The sequence below is a fragment of the Papilio polytes genome, unplaced genomic scaffold, assembly GCF_000836215.1.
Source record: "Papilio polytes unplaced genomic scaffold, Ppol_1.0 DF823868.1, whole genome shotgun sequence".
Taxonomy (NCBI): Eukaryota; Metazoa; Arthropoda; class Insecta; order Lepidoptera; family Papilionidae; genus Papilio; species Papilio polytes.
The window spans coordinates 1,401,005-1,418,533 of NW_013525336.1; the positions used below are offsets into that span (position 1 = coordinate 1,401,005).

The following is a 17,529-nucleotide window of genomic DNA, read 5'->3' on the forward strand; positions in this document are numbered from 1 at the left end:
TCTTTTTTTTAATTATTGTATTTATTTGAATTATCGTGATTTCTCTTGAAATCTTGTTTTATATTTGTATAAAAAATCTAGTACAAGTAAAATTGAAGTAGAACAGAATAGACATTTTTTTTGCAAAGGAAATTTGACTAGTTTCTCTCAAATCGCCTTAAATGGTGTGCCTCTACCGACCTGCTCCGATATTAAGTACCTCGGTTCTCTAATCCAGTACCACGGTTGCTTTGTCCAAGTAGTAAAAAGCCCAATAAATGCAGCTTGGATGTAATGACGACAGCTTACTGGTGTGACAAGAGCTGGTACTGATGATGTAAATATATGCATGCATATCTTATCTGCAAAATAAACTCACCAAAGCAGGAGAATCAAGTGGTCCAGCAGTTCTTGATCTAGTTTTTCTTCTGTCAGTCTCAATATCAGACGGTCTTGATTGGCGATCACTCTCCCTGTCTGACGAGTTATACCGTCTCTTTTCTTCTTCGTGATTCTTATATCTTCTGTCTCCTTTTAGTGTTCTGTCATACCTGTAAAAAGATTTGAAGATTTTGACAAATATTTTGAATAGTTAACTTTTCTATAATAAATTTGAGATTCTTACCTTCCTTCATACTCTGTGTTTCTGTACTTTTTATCATTATTCTCTCGAGGTTCACTTCTAGTATATTTATCTAGATCTTCTCTAGAGTTTTTGTATCTTCTTTCTATTTCTTTAGGTTCATAGTCCCGCTTCCTTACATCTATATCACTCGGTTCAGGGTCAGTGTACCTGAAGGAAAGTTTAATTGTAATAACAATCAATTAAAATATAAAAAGTAAACTAAAAGTTAGTAGTGCCATACCTTCTATACTCGGAATCGTCTCTGGCAAGATGTTCAGGGCTCTTGAGTACCCGAGTGCGGCTCTTTGGCTGGACTACGTCTTTCTCTTTCTTGCTCTTCTTTGAAGAGTCGCGAGAGAACAGTTGCTTAACCTGAAAAATAATTAAATTCAATATTTATTAATTCGTAACATTTTTACTTAAACTTAAAACATGTAACACGTACTTTTTCAAGTCCAGAAAGCTTCTTTGTAGCTTTAGGTGGTTTCGCACTGACTTTTTCGCCGTGTCTACTGGGGCTTTTCTCATATCTATGTTTCGATTCAAAATTGGATCCATCGTCACCGCTGCGTTCTCTAGACACATATTCTTTTCTATCTGGTTTATATTCTTTGAAAGAAGCCAAATATTCTCCATTAGCATAAATCTGCTCACTTGGATAATTATCCTCGGTATGTCGTCTTTCACTTGCCAAGAACAATGATGTGTTGTGAACATCTTCATCACTTTCGTGTCTCCTGTGCCTTCTATGTATTTCTCCGCTGGAATCTTTTCGGAAGTCGTTTTCGATACCTGAATCTACTAATCGATTATCAAAGTCGAATCTACGCGGTGATCGTTCTTCTCTATAATAGTCTCGGCTATCTCCGGAATCATGACGACGTATTCCGAAGTCCTCTTTATATTGTTTGTCTTTGTTTTTAACGCGACGTAAAGAGTTGTGATATGAATCACTATTTTTTCCATTGTATCGAAGATTTGCATAATCGTCATCACGCTCTTGAGCTATTTCTGGATTTGACGCATAATGTCCTTTCCTTTTACCGAACCATTCCTCTTTACCTTTGTATTTTTGTCCAGTTTGTAAAAGATCATGACTAGAAGTGAAATGTTTCTTAGCTCGATACTTTTTCTCAATATATTCATCAGGTGAATGTATTGGTTTACGAGGGTTTGATTCAAGACTGGGTGGTTCATATTCTGGCTCCGGTGGGAACACTTTTCTCTCTTCTTTGTACTTTGGTTCTGGACTTCTGTCAAACACATGTCGGTCGACATCTTTGTGAGATTTTTGGACAGTTCTACTTTCCGTGTTGTACTTAATGTTATGCTTATCTGAATCATATTTATTAAAATCTTCAGTAACATTGCTTTCTACGTAACCATCTCTCTCTAATGTATGCCGGTAATATCTGGCTGTCTCGTTTACATATTTTTCTGTCGCTTTCATGCGCTTTTCCGCTTCATATATGGGATCATTTTCCATAATGAATTTAGTAAAAGTTTCGTCTGTGTTCACTTTTCCACGATCTAACCGCCTAGCGTTCAAACGTGATTCTAATAGTTGTCGTCGGTGACTGAGTTCGTTGAAGTCCAAATCGACTTTAGTAAGTTCGGGTTCTGTTTGTTTTCGCTTAGTGTCCATGCCATCGCCTCTACCTCTATAACTGTCGAAATTATTTTGTACATCTTTGCTGGGATATTCATTAGCATAAGTTGGCTCGGGCTCTTCAAAATTTGTTAATTTATATTCCCTATACCTGGGTGTGGATGTTACTATATTATCATTATCATTATTTTTGTATTTATAGTCGTAGCTACGATCCAATGAATATTTGTACCTTTCTTCGTAACCCAAGCCCTCGTCCTCGTCTGAGTAACTTCCATGTTTCTCCACTCGAGGAGAGTATACCTTTGCTTTACCAAAGGTTGGCATCGTTTCTTTTGTGTCTTTTACAACTTGTGCATAGACTATACTTTTTTCCGCTGTGTTAACGGGAGTTGGTACTCTGTCGGGACTTGTAGTTCTTACAAATAGATTAGGGTCAGGACTTGCACTGGGCTTAGTATAGGAAAATGGTTGGTTTATATTGCTTCCGTTAACCGGTGCTATCAAGTGTGCTTTCGGTGGTGGAGAATCCTGATCCTCCTTTAAAATCTTTACAAGTTGATCGACAGTTTGACCTCGTGTTAGTGGTGGTTTTTCCGGTGGTTGTTGACTACTATGTTTCATTTCCTTCTCACCATTGACGGTCACATCAATGTTTTGTGTCGAAGTGATTTTATTAGTTTGCTCTTTTGTTTCTTTCTGATTGATATCCTGCTTTTTCGATGAATCAACTTCGTCAAATAATGTGGTCTTTTTAATTTCAGTTTTACGTTTCGGTGTGTCTGTTATAATAGGAGAAGTACTTTTTTCAATCGATTTTCCCTTTTTTAATTTAGATGACGATTTTAAATCTGGTTTTTCAGGAGTTTTATACCTTGGCGGTTTTTCTACAGGGTTAACTTTTTTAATATCTGTGGTTATATTTTTATGATCTTCAGATTTACTGGAGTTCTTTTGTTTTAATTTTTCTTTTTGAAAAACCTCTAAAGGCGGTGTCTTTTTGAAATAGTCTTCTCTCGGTGAACTTTCAATAATGGGTGACAGTTGTGTCTTTTTATTTCTTAGAGATTTGAGGAATTCTTCAGTTTCGCTGCCAGACCTTTTCCGAATAGGTTTGTTCTGACTATTCAAAGTCGTGTTCGATTTTAAATCAGATACGTCGCTTTTGCTACGTTTTACTACAACCACTGGCTTCGTAGTAACAACAACTGGTGCATCTGGGCTTTTATTTCTTTGTGCTCTTCTAAAGAGAGTGGAAAGTGAGGTTCGTTCTTTTCTTTTCTTTGCTGTTACATCACTTGTTGATCTACCAAGAGGTGATTTGACTGTACCCTCTGGTGATCCTGCGTCGTCACTATTCCTTCTGCCAGATCTTTCTTCCTTAAATTTCCTTCTGTATGGTAGAGAGAAGAATTTTTCTGGTGATTGATCAGTAGTGCATGTAACGCTTTTAGCTTGAGCGAGTACTCTATTAGCTTCTTCTATAAGTTCTTTTTCAGAGAGATGAGTGAATGGTTCTTTTCGAATAGACGGTGATTGATGTTCTGATGAGGCAACCCGCTCACGGGGTTTACCTGTAAAATAAAGTTTATTGTAATTAACTGTTATTTCCTGTTTAGAAAATATTTTTGACATAAGTTATTTCTAGATAAGTTAAATAAGAGATTTTCTAAACAGATTAAAAAGAGAGGAAATGAAAGAAAAGGTTTTTACTACTACTACCATGTTTTGTAATGAAAAATTAAATTAACAATTAGTTTTTTAACGTTAATTGCAGCTGTTAAATAATTTTAGTTGTAAGTTTAGGGTTTTGTTAAAAGTGTTTATGAGAATTCAATTTCTATATGCAGTGTATAAAACTACAGGTTAAGCTACGTACGACCATAATAACCGTGGGTAATATAGATGATATGTTGTTGTCTGTGTCCTTTTTAGAGAGAATGAAAGAGATGACGATAATTCTTTTACATTCATACACTCTAATAATAACGTTTGCACGTGGGTTTTTAATCCAACGAATTAATACTATGCAAAAAGTCAGAATGTTGTTTAGAAATACGAAAAAAATGTTCATTAGTGATACCGGGTAAGGCAACATTAATCATAATGTCAAAATATGTTTTTGTAGCTTGTGTCGTTTGTAAAGAATCTGGCTGTTATAGAAAAACATGATATATTTTCGTGTACGTTTTTATTTAGTTTGAATATTGAAAATTCGACGCGATGTCGTCATTTGTTTTGATACGATCTTTACTGCGTTCCACATCTCTACAAAAACACATATCATGCCTTTTTTTCTATTTTCAGAGAGTGATAGCTTATTTTTCTTACATAAATTTGAGAAGGGCAAACCCACTGTGAGGTCATGAGTACCAGACAGCCTTATAAGTTATGAATAATCATTTTTATTAAAAAAATACATGTCCTTTACATCCTAGTAGTATTTGCTTATAAATACGCTTGATATATTTAGTTTAGAAGTTAAACGGATTCTGTGACTTTTTGTGATGTCGTTAGAACACGTCATGGTAATTCAATCATCTTTATTTTAAGCCCGCGTTTCCGTGAATTTGTTTTATATATTATTTTTATCATATTTTTTCTTTTTATATGATTGTAAAAGATTGTTAGGTAGCTTGTTTAATCTATTATCGTTATGGAAAGATTTGCATTTTCGTATTTTTGTATGTTTTGACATAACTCAAAAACTACTGGGCCGATTCCAAAAATTCTTTCACCCTTAAAGATATATTGTCGCTGAGTCTATAGGCTATATTTTTTACTTTCTTTATATCACCACGCGGATGAAGTCTTAAACAGCTAGTTTTGGTTTGGTTTTAATTGTTCGTGTCTTAGTTTTATCCAGTATGTTTTAACCAGTTAAGCGTATCGAGTTAACGATCCATATATACACCGTACGAATAGTTTTCCGTTAATGTTTATCTTTGAGATTATACGTTAAATGTCTTTCATATCGGATCTTAACACGTTCCCCGCTACTAGGAAATGGAGCTCACCAGGCGTGTTGGCGTGCAAAGTGTTAAATCTGGATTATCTATAATATTATAATAAAGAGTAAACACAAACTACTTTTTTGCCTAAGATGTCAGCAAGTACAGCATATTTTTTAATATTTCTTTTTAAATAAAAAGCCCAACACTTACGTCATGCTTTAGGCTACACCATTAAATTTAGGGGGTAAATATTTTGGATAAAATCCCTAATGTGGGAAAGAGACCAAAAGTTGCTGCCAACATTAAAAAAGTAAGATTGTCAAGGTTTATCATGTCATGTCATTTTACATTTGCTATTAATAATTTGAGAAATGTAAACATTAAAATAAAATTTTCATAATTTCATGCGGATGAAGGCACGGGAACAGCTAGTTTTGTAAATAAAGTCCTATACATAATTCTGAGATCTGGTTTTGAGACAAGTTTAAACGGAAGCCTTCGTTAATTACATCGTTAGGATCAATTCGTTGGTCTTGTTTTGCAATGTTGTAAATTATAGGATGTAAAGACAACTGCGCAGGATGTTGACGCAAGCATTAATATTCTTATGATTTTATCCTCTTAATGAGGTAAGTGCGAACTGTTTTACGTAGAAATAACTATAAAAAGTACCAGTTATGCTCCATTTAATTTAATAAAAGAAAATTCTCGATGACATGTAAAAGTGACAAATTTTAACTAACTACCTAACGTATTGTCTGGGTTTATTATAGTGATAATATTTAGTTAGTAATAAGGAGCTCAGATTAATTTTTTTTTTAATTGTTTAACACGAGATGCAGCAAAAATGTAATAATAACTACGTCGTAGTAAATACTCTATATCATTGGAAGTTAATATAATCTATACTATTATAATAAAGCGTAAACACACACTTCTTTGTTACCTAAGAAGTCAACAATTACAGCATATTTTTGAATAATTTTTTTTTAAATAAAAATCCCTACCCTTATGTCATGCTTTAGGCTATCTATTTTACGCATTTAAACTTAGGGGGTAAATATTTTGGATAAAAACGCCCACGTGGGAAAGAGACCAAAAGTTGCTGCCAACATCAAGAAAGAAAGATTGCTAAGGTTTGTCATGTCATGTCATTTTAACATTTGCTATTGATTATTTGACAAATGTAAACAATAAAATAAAGTTTTTATAATTTCACGCGGCTGAATCCGTACGCAAACAGCTAGTATTCTATGTAAATATTAATTGAATGCATAAATTTAATCATTATTCGCGTATGTAATACGTAAATACATAAGTTTATATGTAAGAACACTAATCGAATGATGACTTCATACAATGGTCAGGACGCCAGTTTTTTTGGCTTCAAGTGTATTGACTTTTGGTCTCGGGGTGATTAACACGAGTGGGTGGGATTGGATCTGTATTAAATGTGAATTTATGATGCATTGTTATAACAGGTTTCTGTAACAATGCGTTATTAAATTTTTAAACTTTGATTAGTAAGGGCCTGTCCCGCCAAATTGTCAGATAACAATCGGACGTGTAAAATATTTGTTAGAAATATTGCATTTTGTTCCTTTGACAGTGACGTCATTTATAAGCTATCTGAGCCTCTATCAGCCAGTGGTGGGACAGGCCTTTTAAGTCCAAAACGATGGGGTCCGATAGGACTTAAGTAGATTTTTGCATCGATATTTAAACAGACGTTATGTACTTTATAAAACCATTTCTACTTAGGGACACGCTTAAGGACTATTAAAATACTCTTAATGCGGTGGAAAGATTATTTAATAGCGGCGATGTACATGGCTTGCATGCTTACAAGATGGTGATCTGATCAAAGTTGTGGTCCTTTAGAATAAGATAAGCGCCTGATCATTGTTTAAGGAAGTCTTTATTGCCTACTAGCTTTGACGCGCGACTACATCCGCGTGGAATTGAAAAACAAAAGTGTGTGTTCCTTTGTGTTCTAGACTATCCTCTACATCTATGCCAAATTTCATCTACATCCGTCTATCAGTTTAGGCTACAAACTCTAACAAACATCCATCTAAACTTACGCATGTCCGACATATTATTATAACCGTTTAAACTAAGAAATCTAATTAATTCTAAAGCAAATGGTAGCGATGATTCCTATAACTGTATTAAAAATACACGTTACGTAAATATGACGAGTTTCATAGAAATCATTATCGTAAACATATTGTCATTTTAACACCGACTGGTACAGTTAGGATCCGGTTGGGTGGTCGGAATTTGAATAAAAAAATATTATAATGAGAAATGCGATTGCTTAGTAGGCGAGCACGTGACTCTTTTTTTTATAACATAAGGTGGAAAACTAGCAAGCGGCCACCTAAATCCGCCAAAATGGCGAAACAATCCCTGCCCATAGACATCCGCAATTGCAGATGCATTGCCTACCCTTATACGACGAAGGAGACACACATAAAGATATTTCCCTTTCCTATGCATCTCCTCCACCGTCAAATCAACTTCCACATCCCATCCTCTCTTTATAAGAAAAGAGTGGTAAAGAGAAAGGGACTTAAATTAGGCCTCCGGCACCACACTCATCAGACGAAACACGGAATTGTTTCCATTTCACGCCTGTCTTCTGTGTGGTCGTGGTATTACACCGGGCGTGCCGGCCTGCAGTGCTAAGATGTTAAAGCGGGCACTACCACTGTTAACTGTTACTCTACAGAGTATATAACTCTTAATTATTACAATAACGTTACTAAAAATAGTCAATAAGCTATTATTATTAAGTTTATACATCTATGATATTTTAATCTTACTAATATTATAAATGCGTTTCGATGGATGGCTGTTTGTTAGAGTTTAGCCGGACTGAACGGATCTCGATGATTGTAGAGATTTAGAGCATAGTCTGGAAGAACACATAGGCTACATACTTTTGTTTTTTTAATTCGACGCAAACGGATACGCGGGCGAAAGCTATTTTTAATAATGATTAATTAACTGTTTCCCTGATGTCTATTAACTCTATTAATAAAAAAACATTACAAGGCGGACGTTAGTTATGAATGTGGAGGGGTACACCGGTAGAGGTAGACATAGAGAGAGATGGATGGATTGCGTGAAAGGTGACACGATCAAGAAGGGAGTGATGACTGAGATGACGGATGATAGAGTTATTTGGAGGACGAAAACCTAGTGCGCCGACCCTACGGGAGTAGGATAAGGCAGGGGAGATGATGATGATGATGATGATGAATAAAAAAACATTAAAAGAAAATAGTGTAATGTGACATATATTTTTTTAATAAAATAAAGCTAGGGAGTGTAGTAGAACATACTAATTACAGTTAGTAAAATAGCGTGTATATCCGCGTATTATAGAGCGTGTTCACCTTTGACTAAACTATCGCACAACTGTTTAGTCCCGCTTTAATTCCTATAATTATATGGAGGTGCGCTACTCGATTTTTAGTTGTGCAACTAAACAGTTAAATTAGCTCGAAAACAATTGACAATCGAACAACATTGCGATAGTTTAATCAAAGGTGTGCACCCGCTCTGCCTTTTAAGTACTCCATTTCATGCTTCCATACGTATGTAAATCAAACATTTTCTGTTTACAAGCACCTATGTACAGTCACAAACAAAAATGGTATATTTGCAGTAACAGACTTGTAAGGCTTTGCCACACTTGTGCAAACAAGACTTGTGAAATGATGACGTCAACCGAGACTCAAGACTCAATATTCCGGTGTATTGGGTGGTAATATATCGAGATTAAGTAATGCGGGTCGCGACTGCAAGCGAATGGTGTAATGAAAGAAAAAAGTGTAATCACGATTTAATAGTATGGCATACTAAGTAAACTATAACTTACAATGTAACTAACGCCTATAACCTAGAGGGGTAGACAGAAATCTCCATTGGCCACAATCCAGCCACCTAATTCTAAACCAGGTCTAATTTTAGTCCCTTTCCTATCCCACCATTTTCTTATAAGGAGAGGATGGGTAGAAAGTGGATTCGACGGAGGAGTCGAATATGAAGGGGAAATATCTTCTTTATGTGTGTCTCCTTAGTCGTATAAGGGTAGGCAACGCATCTGCAATTGCGGATGTCTATGGTGTTCAGGTGGTCGCCACTTTGCTATACAAAAAAAAACTAACAAATTCATACATCTATTATATATTACAAGCTTTCGCCTGCGACTCCGTTCACGTGGAATTAAAAAAAAAACAAATGTGTAATAATATAATGTAAAATAGCCTACATGTTCTACCAGATTATGTTTTACATTTATATCGAATTTACCTATCTATCATCTAAAAAAAACATCCATCCATCTGTCCATCCATCTAAATTTACCGCATTTATTATATTAAAGTATGATTGTCTTCTATTATTTATTCAAAAATTATGTGTTTTTAAAACAATTTAATAAATCCAACTTGAACTGCTCTTAAGTAGTATCATAACTTTGAGGTCTACACTTTGTTCTACCTTATACACTATATCCGCACCCTTATGTTCTAACAGCCGTTAGTAGTTTCCTTGTATTCATTAGTAAACAGTCCAGAGCGCTAACTGGACGTGGGGCGGACCAAGACGTTACTCATTTGTTAACACCACTGGGCCTTGACAGCTTCCGTGCGTTATGTGGAAAATATTTTTACATGGTGTATTGTTATTGTTTTTCGTTGTTACTGTATCTAATGGTGGACAAAACGCCCGATAGAACTAGTACTAGTTCTGTTGTCTAGATTGTAGGCGATTAGCGACGGTTTCATGCTAATGTTTAGACAGTGTAAACGCTAATAGGCATTATTTAACGTTCAATTTCATTGTAAATTTTAATAAATAATCAACAACTAGTATTTTTGACATATCACTTTTAGTTATAGTATGATCTAATAAAAGTACAGATGACCATTGTATTGCGTAATAAGAAAAGGAATTCCAACTTTATTTCTATCGAATAAGTTGCATATTACTTTAAATTGAAACAAATCGGAAAATACACCATACATACTTTTTAAGCAAAGATATGTATAAATAGATAGGCGATTGCTTGAAATGTCAGCATTTGCAACGTTCCGAATTAAATACGTGTTTTGATTTATTAGCAACCAACTTCAATCATCAGCGACAAAAATCAAATAGACAAATAATGCAGTTTATAGCATGTCCATTTATAGAGGTCAATGCTTTTTGCACATTTGAAACAAGGCATTGTGTTGGAGAGTTCGAAATTCAAACCAGTTGTGAAGGTCAATGCAAGAGAATTCATGTGGGACGAATGTCATATCAAAATGGCGGGAATCGTTGATTGACGTGTCGCATAATCTTGGGGATATGCAGCCAGTTGCAGAGATAGAAAACCTTTTTTTGTTTTTTTTTTTAATTATTGCCAGGAAATTATTACAAAAATAATTAGGACTTTGTGAAATTAATAACACCATTTTATGTATTATCTTATTAATTACTTGGACTTATGTTTCGAAAAATCTTCATATAACATATTAGCTGTTGCTCGCGACTTCGTCAAAAGTCAAAAAATAATAAAAAAACATAGCCTCTCTTACTTACCGATAACTTTGCTTTTTTGTGTATGATTTTTTGAAATCGGCCCAGTAGTTTTTGAGTTATATCAATACATACAAAAATACAAATCTTGCCTCTTTATAAATTTAATAATAATTATAGATTTTTTTTATTTAAATTGTACCATATAAGTTAATGTTTTTGTTTCTGTATGTTCTATACCTAATAAAAGATCTGTATATCTTTGGATGTTAAGACTAACACCTGGCGTCCACCTACACTATTGCCTGTACAAAACAAGAAACAAATCGATTTTATGATTTTGCACCTAAAGTCTTTCGACATAAAGTTTATAATAAGTTATATATTTTACATATGCATGGCATGTCTGACATTTGAATGGACAGATTAATTATGTCATTACTTACGTACTCGTAAGACATAAGATATTATGTGTGCTGTTAAAAGAATTTCAATTAAACCTTTATACTAAGAAATACTGTTTTAAAAGTTTGAGGTAAATTATATTTCTACTCGTTTTTATATTGACCTCGAAGTGTTTAAAGGAAATAGTAGAAGATCGGTCATTTATCTTTTTTCAAAAGTAACTTAAATTCGTAAACAAGAAAAGAGAAAAAAAAAATTGAAAAACAATATACTATTTCACAATTGAATGTCAACACCGAAAATGTTATGCGCAACTGTATTTAAGTTCGAAAAAACAATTTATACAATATACCTGTTCGTTGCAGAGATCGTAAACAGTTGGCAAGATGTCGTGACGTGTATATGCAAATAGAAATGAAGGATGATTCGTACAATAACAAATCGAAAACAGTACAGTTCAAGTACATAAATGTAGTACGTAAATATACACGTACGTACACAAGGACCAGTTCCCGATTTCCAGTTTTAACATATACTAATATTATACAGAGGAAAGATTTGTATTTTTATAAGCATTGAATTTACGTAGTTCGGAAACACATTTCATAAAGTAATCGAAACAAAAACACTAAGAGCGGCCGTACCTTTGACTAATCTATCGCACAACTGTGGTGCGATTGTCGATTGTTTCGTCAATTCAACTGTTTAGTTCCACAAGTAAAAATCGAGCAGCGTGCCGTATATGCTCATAGGATTCAAAGCGCGACTTAACAGTTGTGCGATAGTTTAGTTATAAGTGTGCATGCGCTCTTACCAATGGTTTAATATAGCTGGGAAACTATTTGTCAATGAAGGTCTTCATTGATGGTTGTCAATATAGTGTAACATCTGTCGTCAGTTTCTCGTTTTCCGTCATAAGCCACCGTAATGGTATTGACATAACGATTTTTATCGCTGACAAGTGTTTGATCAAGCCGGCAAATAACATTAACATTTAAATTAGTTTCGAGCCAACAAACGTTCGAAATCAATTTGGATTAACATATAGGTGTGGCGCTGAACTATATAAAGCTTTCGAAAGAGTCTACCACATATGGACGAGATGTTCAGGTCATTGCCGACTTAGAATCGATCCATATGTCTTATTCGTCAGTGATGACCTTTTTAGGATCGTCTGAACAACGTCTGATTAAAATCAGCTCGCCTCCGCTCATGTTCTGTTAGGAATGCCTCAGGGTGTTATCCTTGGGCCAATATTAGATGATACATTTGATAAACGTTGTCTAACAATACATTTAAGAATCTATAAAGAAGATATGCAAATTACGATAATTGAGTTGTTGAGCTTTATATTCGACATATAATTAGATGTGTTTTAAATGTTAAGCAATGTATATAGGTTATTTTTACTGTACCAATGTACATTACAATTAATTTACAGAGTTGCAAAGTAGTTCTATTTTAATATTCTAATTGTAGAGCAACAAGTAACATTTGATAGATAAGAAGTGAAGGGGCTTTAAGTTATTGATAATTTTCCAAGGCGTTTCAATAAAAATAGATTTGAAAAGATATAAAAAGTGTCATTGTCATTCGTTAGTTATATTTATTGAACGAAATGTTTTAAATATTTCCACGTTTTATTGTGAACTAGCTGTCGTCCGCGACTTAGTCCACGCAATATTAAGATAAAAAAGTAGCCTATAATATGTTGGCCCAGCCGTGTAAGACAATCCGGAACAAACGCGGCTTGGGGACAGACAGACAGACAAACAGACAACATTTTTTTAAATGCGATTTTCGGTATCAGCGACGGAAATACATCATCTTCTCGAAATTTGCCTTTTTTCTTTTGATATTACAAACAGCCACTCCAATTTTATTATATGAATAGGATAGAAGATAGATAACAGAACAATCAATCTTCTAAAAAAAGGTATTATTAACTATTAAAAAAAAACTTCGTTTAACACATGTATATAAATGCTGTCTTTGTAAGTCATACATAATTTATGTTGTCTTGGGCAATCTCAGAAGGCCTCATGTTTATACTACATTTTCTCGTGATTTCATCTATTAATATTAACACGATTTCTACTAAGTTTTACGACCTTAAAATTTACGACTTCATACATATTTACTTAATTCTACAATTCAAAAATCAGTTTGGAGAATTTTAGCATTGGATTTGAGAGTCAAATTTTAACTATATCAATAGCAAAATCCTTCCTTCTTTTAAAATTAAATAAAGCTCTATAAATTGCATTTATTTGGAGGATGGGACGATATGAAGGGCAAATAACCTCTGTCTGCGTCCCCTACTCCGTCGATTGTTGGTAGGCAGGCTATCATCGTATGCAATTCTAGATATCTAAGATCAGCGGTCGCTTCTCCAATTTAACGAATCCAGATTCTCTTGTCTTCTTGATGATTACAAAATGACTTGTAGGGAGTCAAGAAGGTGCATGCGGTCAGACCGTGTGCGCCATCCCGCGATTCTGCCTGTATGACCCGAGGGTCGGTGGCGCCATGGGTTACTACTGATGGGTGGTAGCTACTGGTTGATTACAAAATGTCATATTGCTTTTACATTGGTTCCCAATTTTTTAATTAGTATTCAAATATTCGAGGATGACAACCCTAAGAACTCTAATTTTTATATTAAACGTTTCAAACTAACTTTTAACGAATGCTAATGTAAATTTTCTACGAAGTTCTTGTCTGAATTCACTTCAAATAATACAAGTCTCACGATTTAAATATCGCATTGTTGTTTTTATTGCGGAAAAAACTTTACGTTCCGGATTAAGTTGTTTAACTTTGATTAAGTACGGGTGGAGTTTAAAAAAACATGGATTTATTGTCTTTGGTTTAATTCAGTTCTTTTGTGTAGTTATCTATAAGTAAGAATTGTTTGTCAATGTCACGAACAAAGTTATCTCAGTCAAGTTTTGCTTGATATTGTATAAGAATAGCTAAATAGCCAATTTTGTAGGCAAGCTAGCTTTCGCCTGCGACTCCGTCCGAGTAAAATTTAAAAAAAAAACAAAAGTAAGTAGCAATAGTAAGTAGCCTATGTATTCTTCCAGACTATAACAACTATGGCAAGTTTCATCGAAATCCGTTCAGCTGTTTAGGTTACAAACTCTAACAAACATCCATCCATCTAAACTTTCCCATTTATGTTATGAGTATGAAGTATGATTAGAGATTGAGAAGTTTTTTAATTACATGCTTTTTTTGTTTACAAAATATTATGCTACTGGCTATGACTGGAAATTATCTGTTAAAGATATCATTTATACAGATTCGGTTCGGTCAAATTTAGCATTTACAACCTATTAACATGTACTGAGTGACATTGACCTCAATTGTTTAAATTGATCGATGGTCATGCAATATTAACAAAAATCAATTATTTCTGGCATGACGTTTTAGCAGTAATAAACACTATTTTATGCCTATTATGTTCACTTGCTGATTTAGTTGATGTGTTTAGCAAATTCAAAAAGCACTACTGAATGAAGTCGGTAAAATGAATCGACAATGATATACGCTTTAATAATACACCTTAGGGTTTTATATCATGAACAAAATAACTGAAAGATACCCTTTCTTCTACGGGAAAGTCCTGTGGGTGTTTTTCGTACTATAACCTCGGAGGCTAGTGCAATAGGAGAGGGATTCTCGAGGAACGCACTTGAACCCTCTATACTATACGAGACAGAATTATGCCTGTTGCTCATCGTCTACTCGGGATCATTTTAGTGGCTGATCAAGACCTTCACCGTAATTGCCAATGGTCCTAAATGCAACTGTAAACATGACAACCAGTTTCCGAATTTAAGTAAGACAACTGTTAGTTGATGGACATTTCCAATATCAATGTGTGCACAAAAAGTTTCAGTAACTCTGCGTGATTGACGAATGAATGTGATTCCTTTCTCCTTCAATTGTAATTCAAGATCCATCGACAACGTAACGTAACAATAGCCTCCATATAAAGTATCTTTCGAACGGCATTGATCCCTACAATGAACGATTATGTTTTACGCTATTTATATGTAAGTCTTTGTATCGTGGACATCTTGACCTTCAGTACCATCATTCATTGTCACCGTTTGAATAACAAATTGCAATTTTTGACGCGGCTATATCTACATTGTTAGCAACATGTCAGATATTTTCCTTAAGTTTGTGCTTAACATATTTTTTATAGTACTATTGTTTTCGACCGCGACTCCGTTCGTGAGAAATTAAAAAATAATATAAAACATAGCCTATGTTACTCACTGACAACGTAGCTTTGTGAAGGAATTTTTAAAATCGGAACAGTAGTTTTTGAGTTATTTCATTACAATCAAACAAAGTTTTCCTCTTTATATTATTAAGTATAGATAAAACTAAAGTCCGCTGATTATAGACTAGCTTTCACCCGCGACTCGGATTGGAATTCAAATATAAAGGTAGATAGCCTATGTGTTCTTCCAGATTAACCACCGCATCTTTGCCGAATTTCTTTCAACTTTCGCACTTATAACATTAGTAAGGTTCGTCTGCACTAAGGTATGGTATTCTTTGACGCTATGTAACAGAAGCTATTTATACATTTTTGTCATTATTCTATGTTTTAGTGTTCCTCGAATTAGTAATGAATCTACGGTCTAGGTTGAGGATTGAACTCCGGTTGTAAATGTACTGTAAAATTAAAGATTGAAACCCGGATGCTAGATTTATTGAAATCTTAGCATTGTGTTAAGCAAAAAAACATTATCTTTTATACGAGTATATAAGATACATTATTCAATATATTATGCATCGATTAATTAAAGGGGTTTAATTTAGGAGGATTGCTTTCGTATGCAAGCTTTGATCGTTCAAACAATGCCAAACAACGTGACCCCCTAAAAATATATGACGTAAGAAGTAACGTAATCAATAGGAAATTGCAGTTCATACATTAATATCTAAAAAGACGGAAAAACATTGATCACTACAAGCTATAGATAAAGCGGAAAAAGATATACACAAGAATATAGAAAAAGATAAATTGCCAACATTACGGTCAGGGCCATCTATCGTTGAGATTGTGCAACATAAAAAAGATAAGAGATTTCTGTTAGAATTAGTCACAAATCGGTCATAGTTAGTCATTACAGAAGATACCAAGAAGATGCTACTATGAGACGGTAGTCATTTGTTATTTCTACATCTGTTACTGAATTTCCACTATAAAACTTGCGATATCGCCATCTCTTTCATTCCCTTTAGAATAAACAGAGATAGAAATATTTCTTCAAGAATCACGTGTGAAATTCACGTCTGTTAACCACTCCAATGCGTGGTTATTTGATGATTAGTTAGTTACAAAACAACCAATTTAATATTTTATTATATTTGGCTGTAGCGTTTTAAAGGTTATGCTGATGCGTCCCATGCTTTTTAGTAGCATAACCTAATATGAAACTCAGTTAGAGGAGAAATTTATGAATTTCGTACCAATCATCAACAATTTGCAACAAATAGTTTGCAACTATTGCGATATTATTATTTATTTATAAAGACTATTTATTTTTGCAAACTTTAAAGCATTTTAAATATTTTTCATTCAATTTACCTATATACGTTTTTGATAAATATTGACTTTAACTTTAAATGATTTAGGGCCTGTTCCACCACTGGCTGATAGAGGCTCAGATAGCTTAAAAATCACGTCACTGTCAGATAAGGGAACAAAATTCGAAATTCCATCACATATTTTACACATTGGATTATTATCAGACAGTTTACAATTTGGTGGGACAGGCCCCATTTTTAACCGACTTCCCAAAAGAAAGAGGTTATCAAATCGTCTGATTTAGCTAATAGTTAAAAGACTATTATTTATAATCCAAACAGTATTTACTATCTTATTTTACAATCTAGGAAAATAGAGTTAAGATAGAATTATTTAGTCTCTTGTTAACGCAATATTATCTGAATTGGACGAAATCCATAAAAATAAACCTCCTAATGAGCATGGACTCACCAAATCTTTTAACGTGCACGTCTCTATTAAAAGAAACAGATCTCTGTTTACTCTCTTTTGGTTCCTTAGTTTCGGTATCGTTTCTTTGTTCATTAGTTACTTTATCACCGTCATTGGCGTTGTCTGCCTTGGTACCAATTTCATCTGACATCGGATGGTGAGGTACCCGAATGTTGGTACCTCGAGTTCGGATTCGCTAAGTCAACTCGGCGCTTTTGATATCATCGATAACTTTATCTGGAAATATTTCATTGACTATGGTTTAGTATATCTTCTACTCTTTATCTACATTCTATTAGTATATTTAAAGTAAATTTAGTCGATACTGTGCCTAAAATGGATGTATTTACTTATTAACAACGTTATGATATATTATAGGTGAGAATTAATTTGT

General features: G+C 34.1%; 1 protein-coding gene across 1 annotated transcript in view; it reads right to left on the minus strand.

Moving 5' to 3' along the window:
* The window catches only part of LOC106103142, a 30,680-nt gene extending 13,312 nt beyond the window's left edge, over window positions 1–17,368 (minus strand). The window contains exons 1-5 of the mRNA XM_013282810.1: window positions 17,136–17,368; window positions 1,050–3,787; window positions 846–976; window positions 605–772; window positions 359–530 (exon numbers count right to left, since the gene is read on the minus strand). Of these exons, the coding sequence (XP_013138264.1) occupies window positions 359–530; window positions 605–772; window positions 846–976; window positions 1,050–3,787; window positions 17,136–17,286 (3,360 nt within the window). The 5' untranslated portion in view covers window positions 17,287–17,368. The remainder of the gene's footprint in view (window positions 1–358; window positions 531–604; window positions 773–845; window positions 977–1,049; window positions 3,788–17,135) is intronic.
* Between the last annotated feature and the right edge of the window lie 161 nt (window positions 17,369–17,529).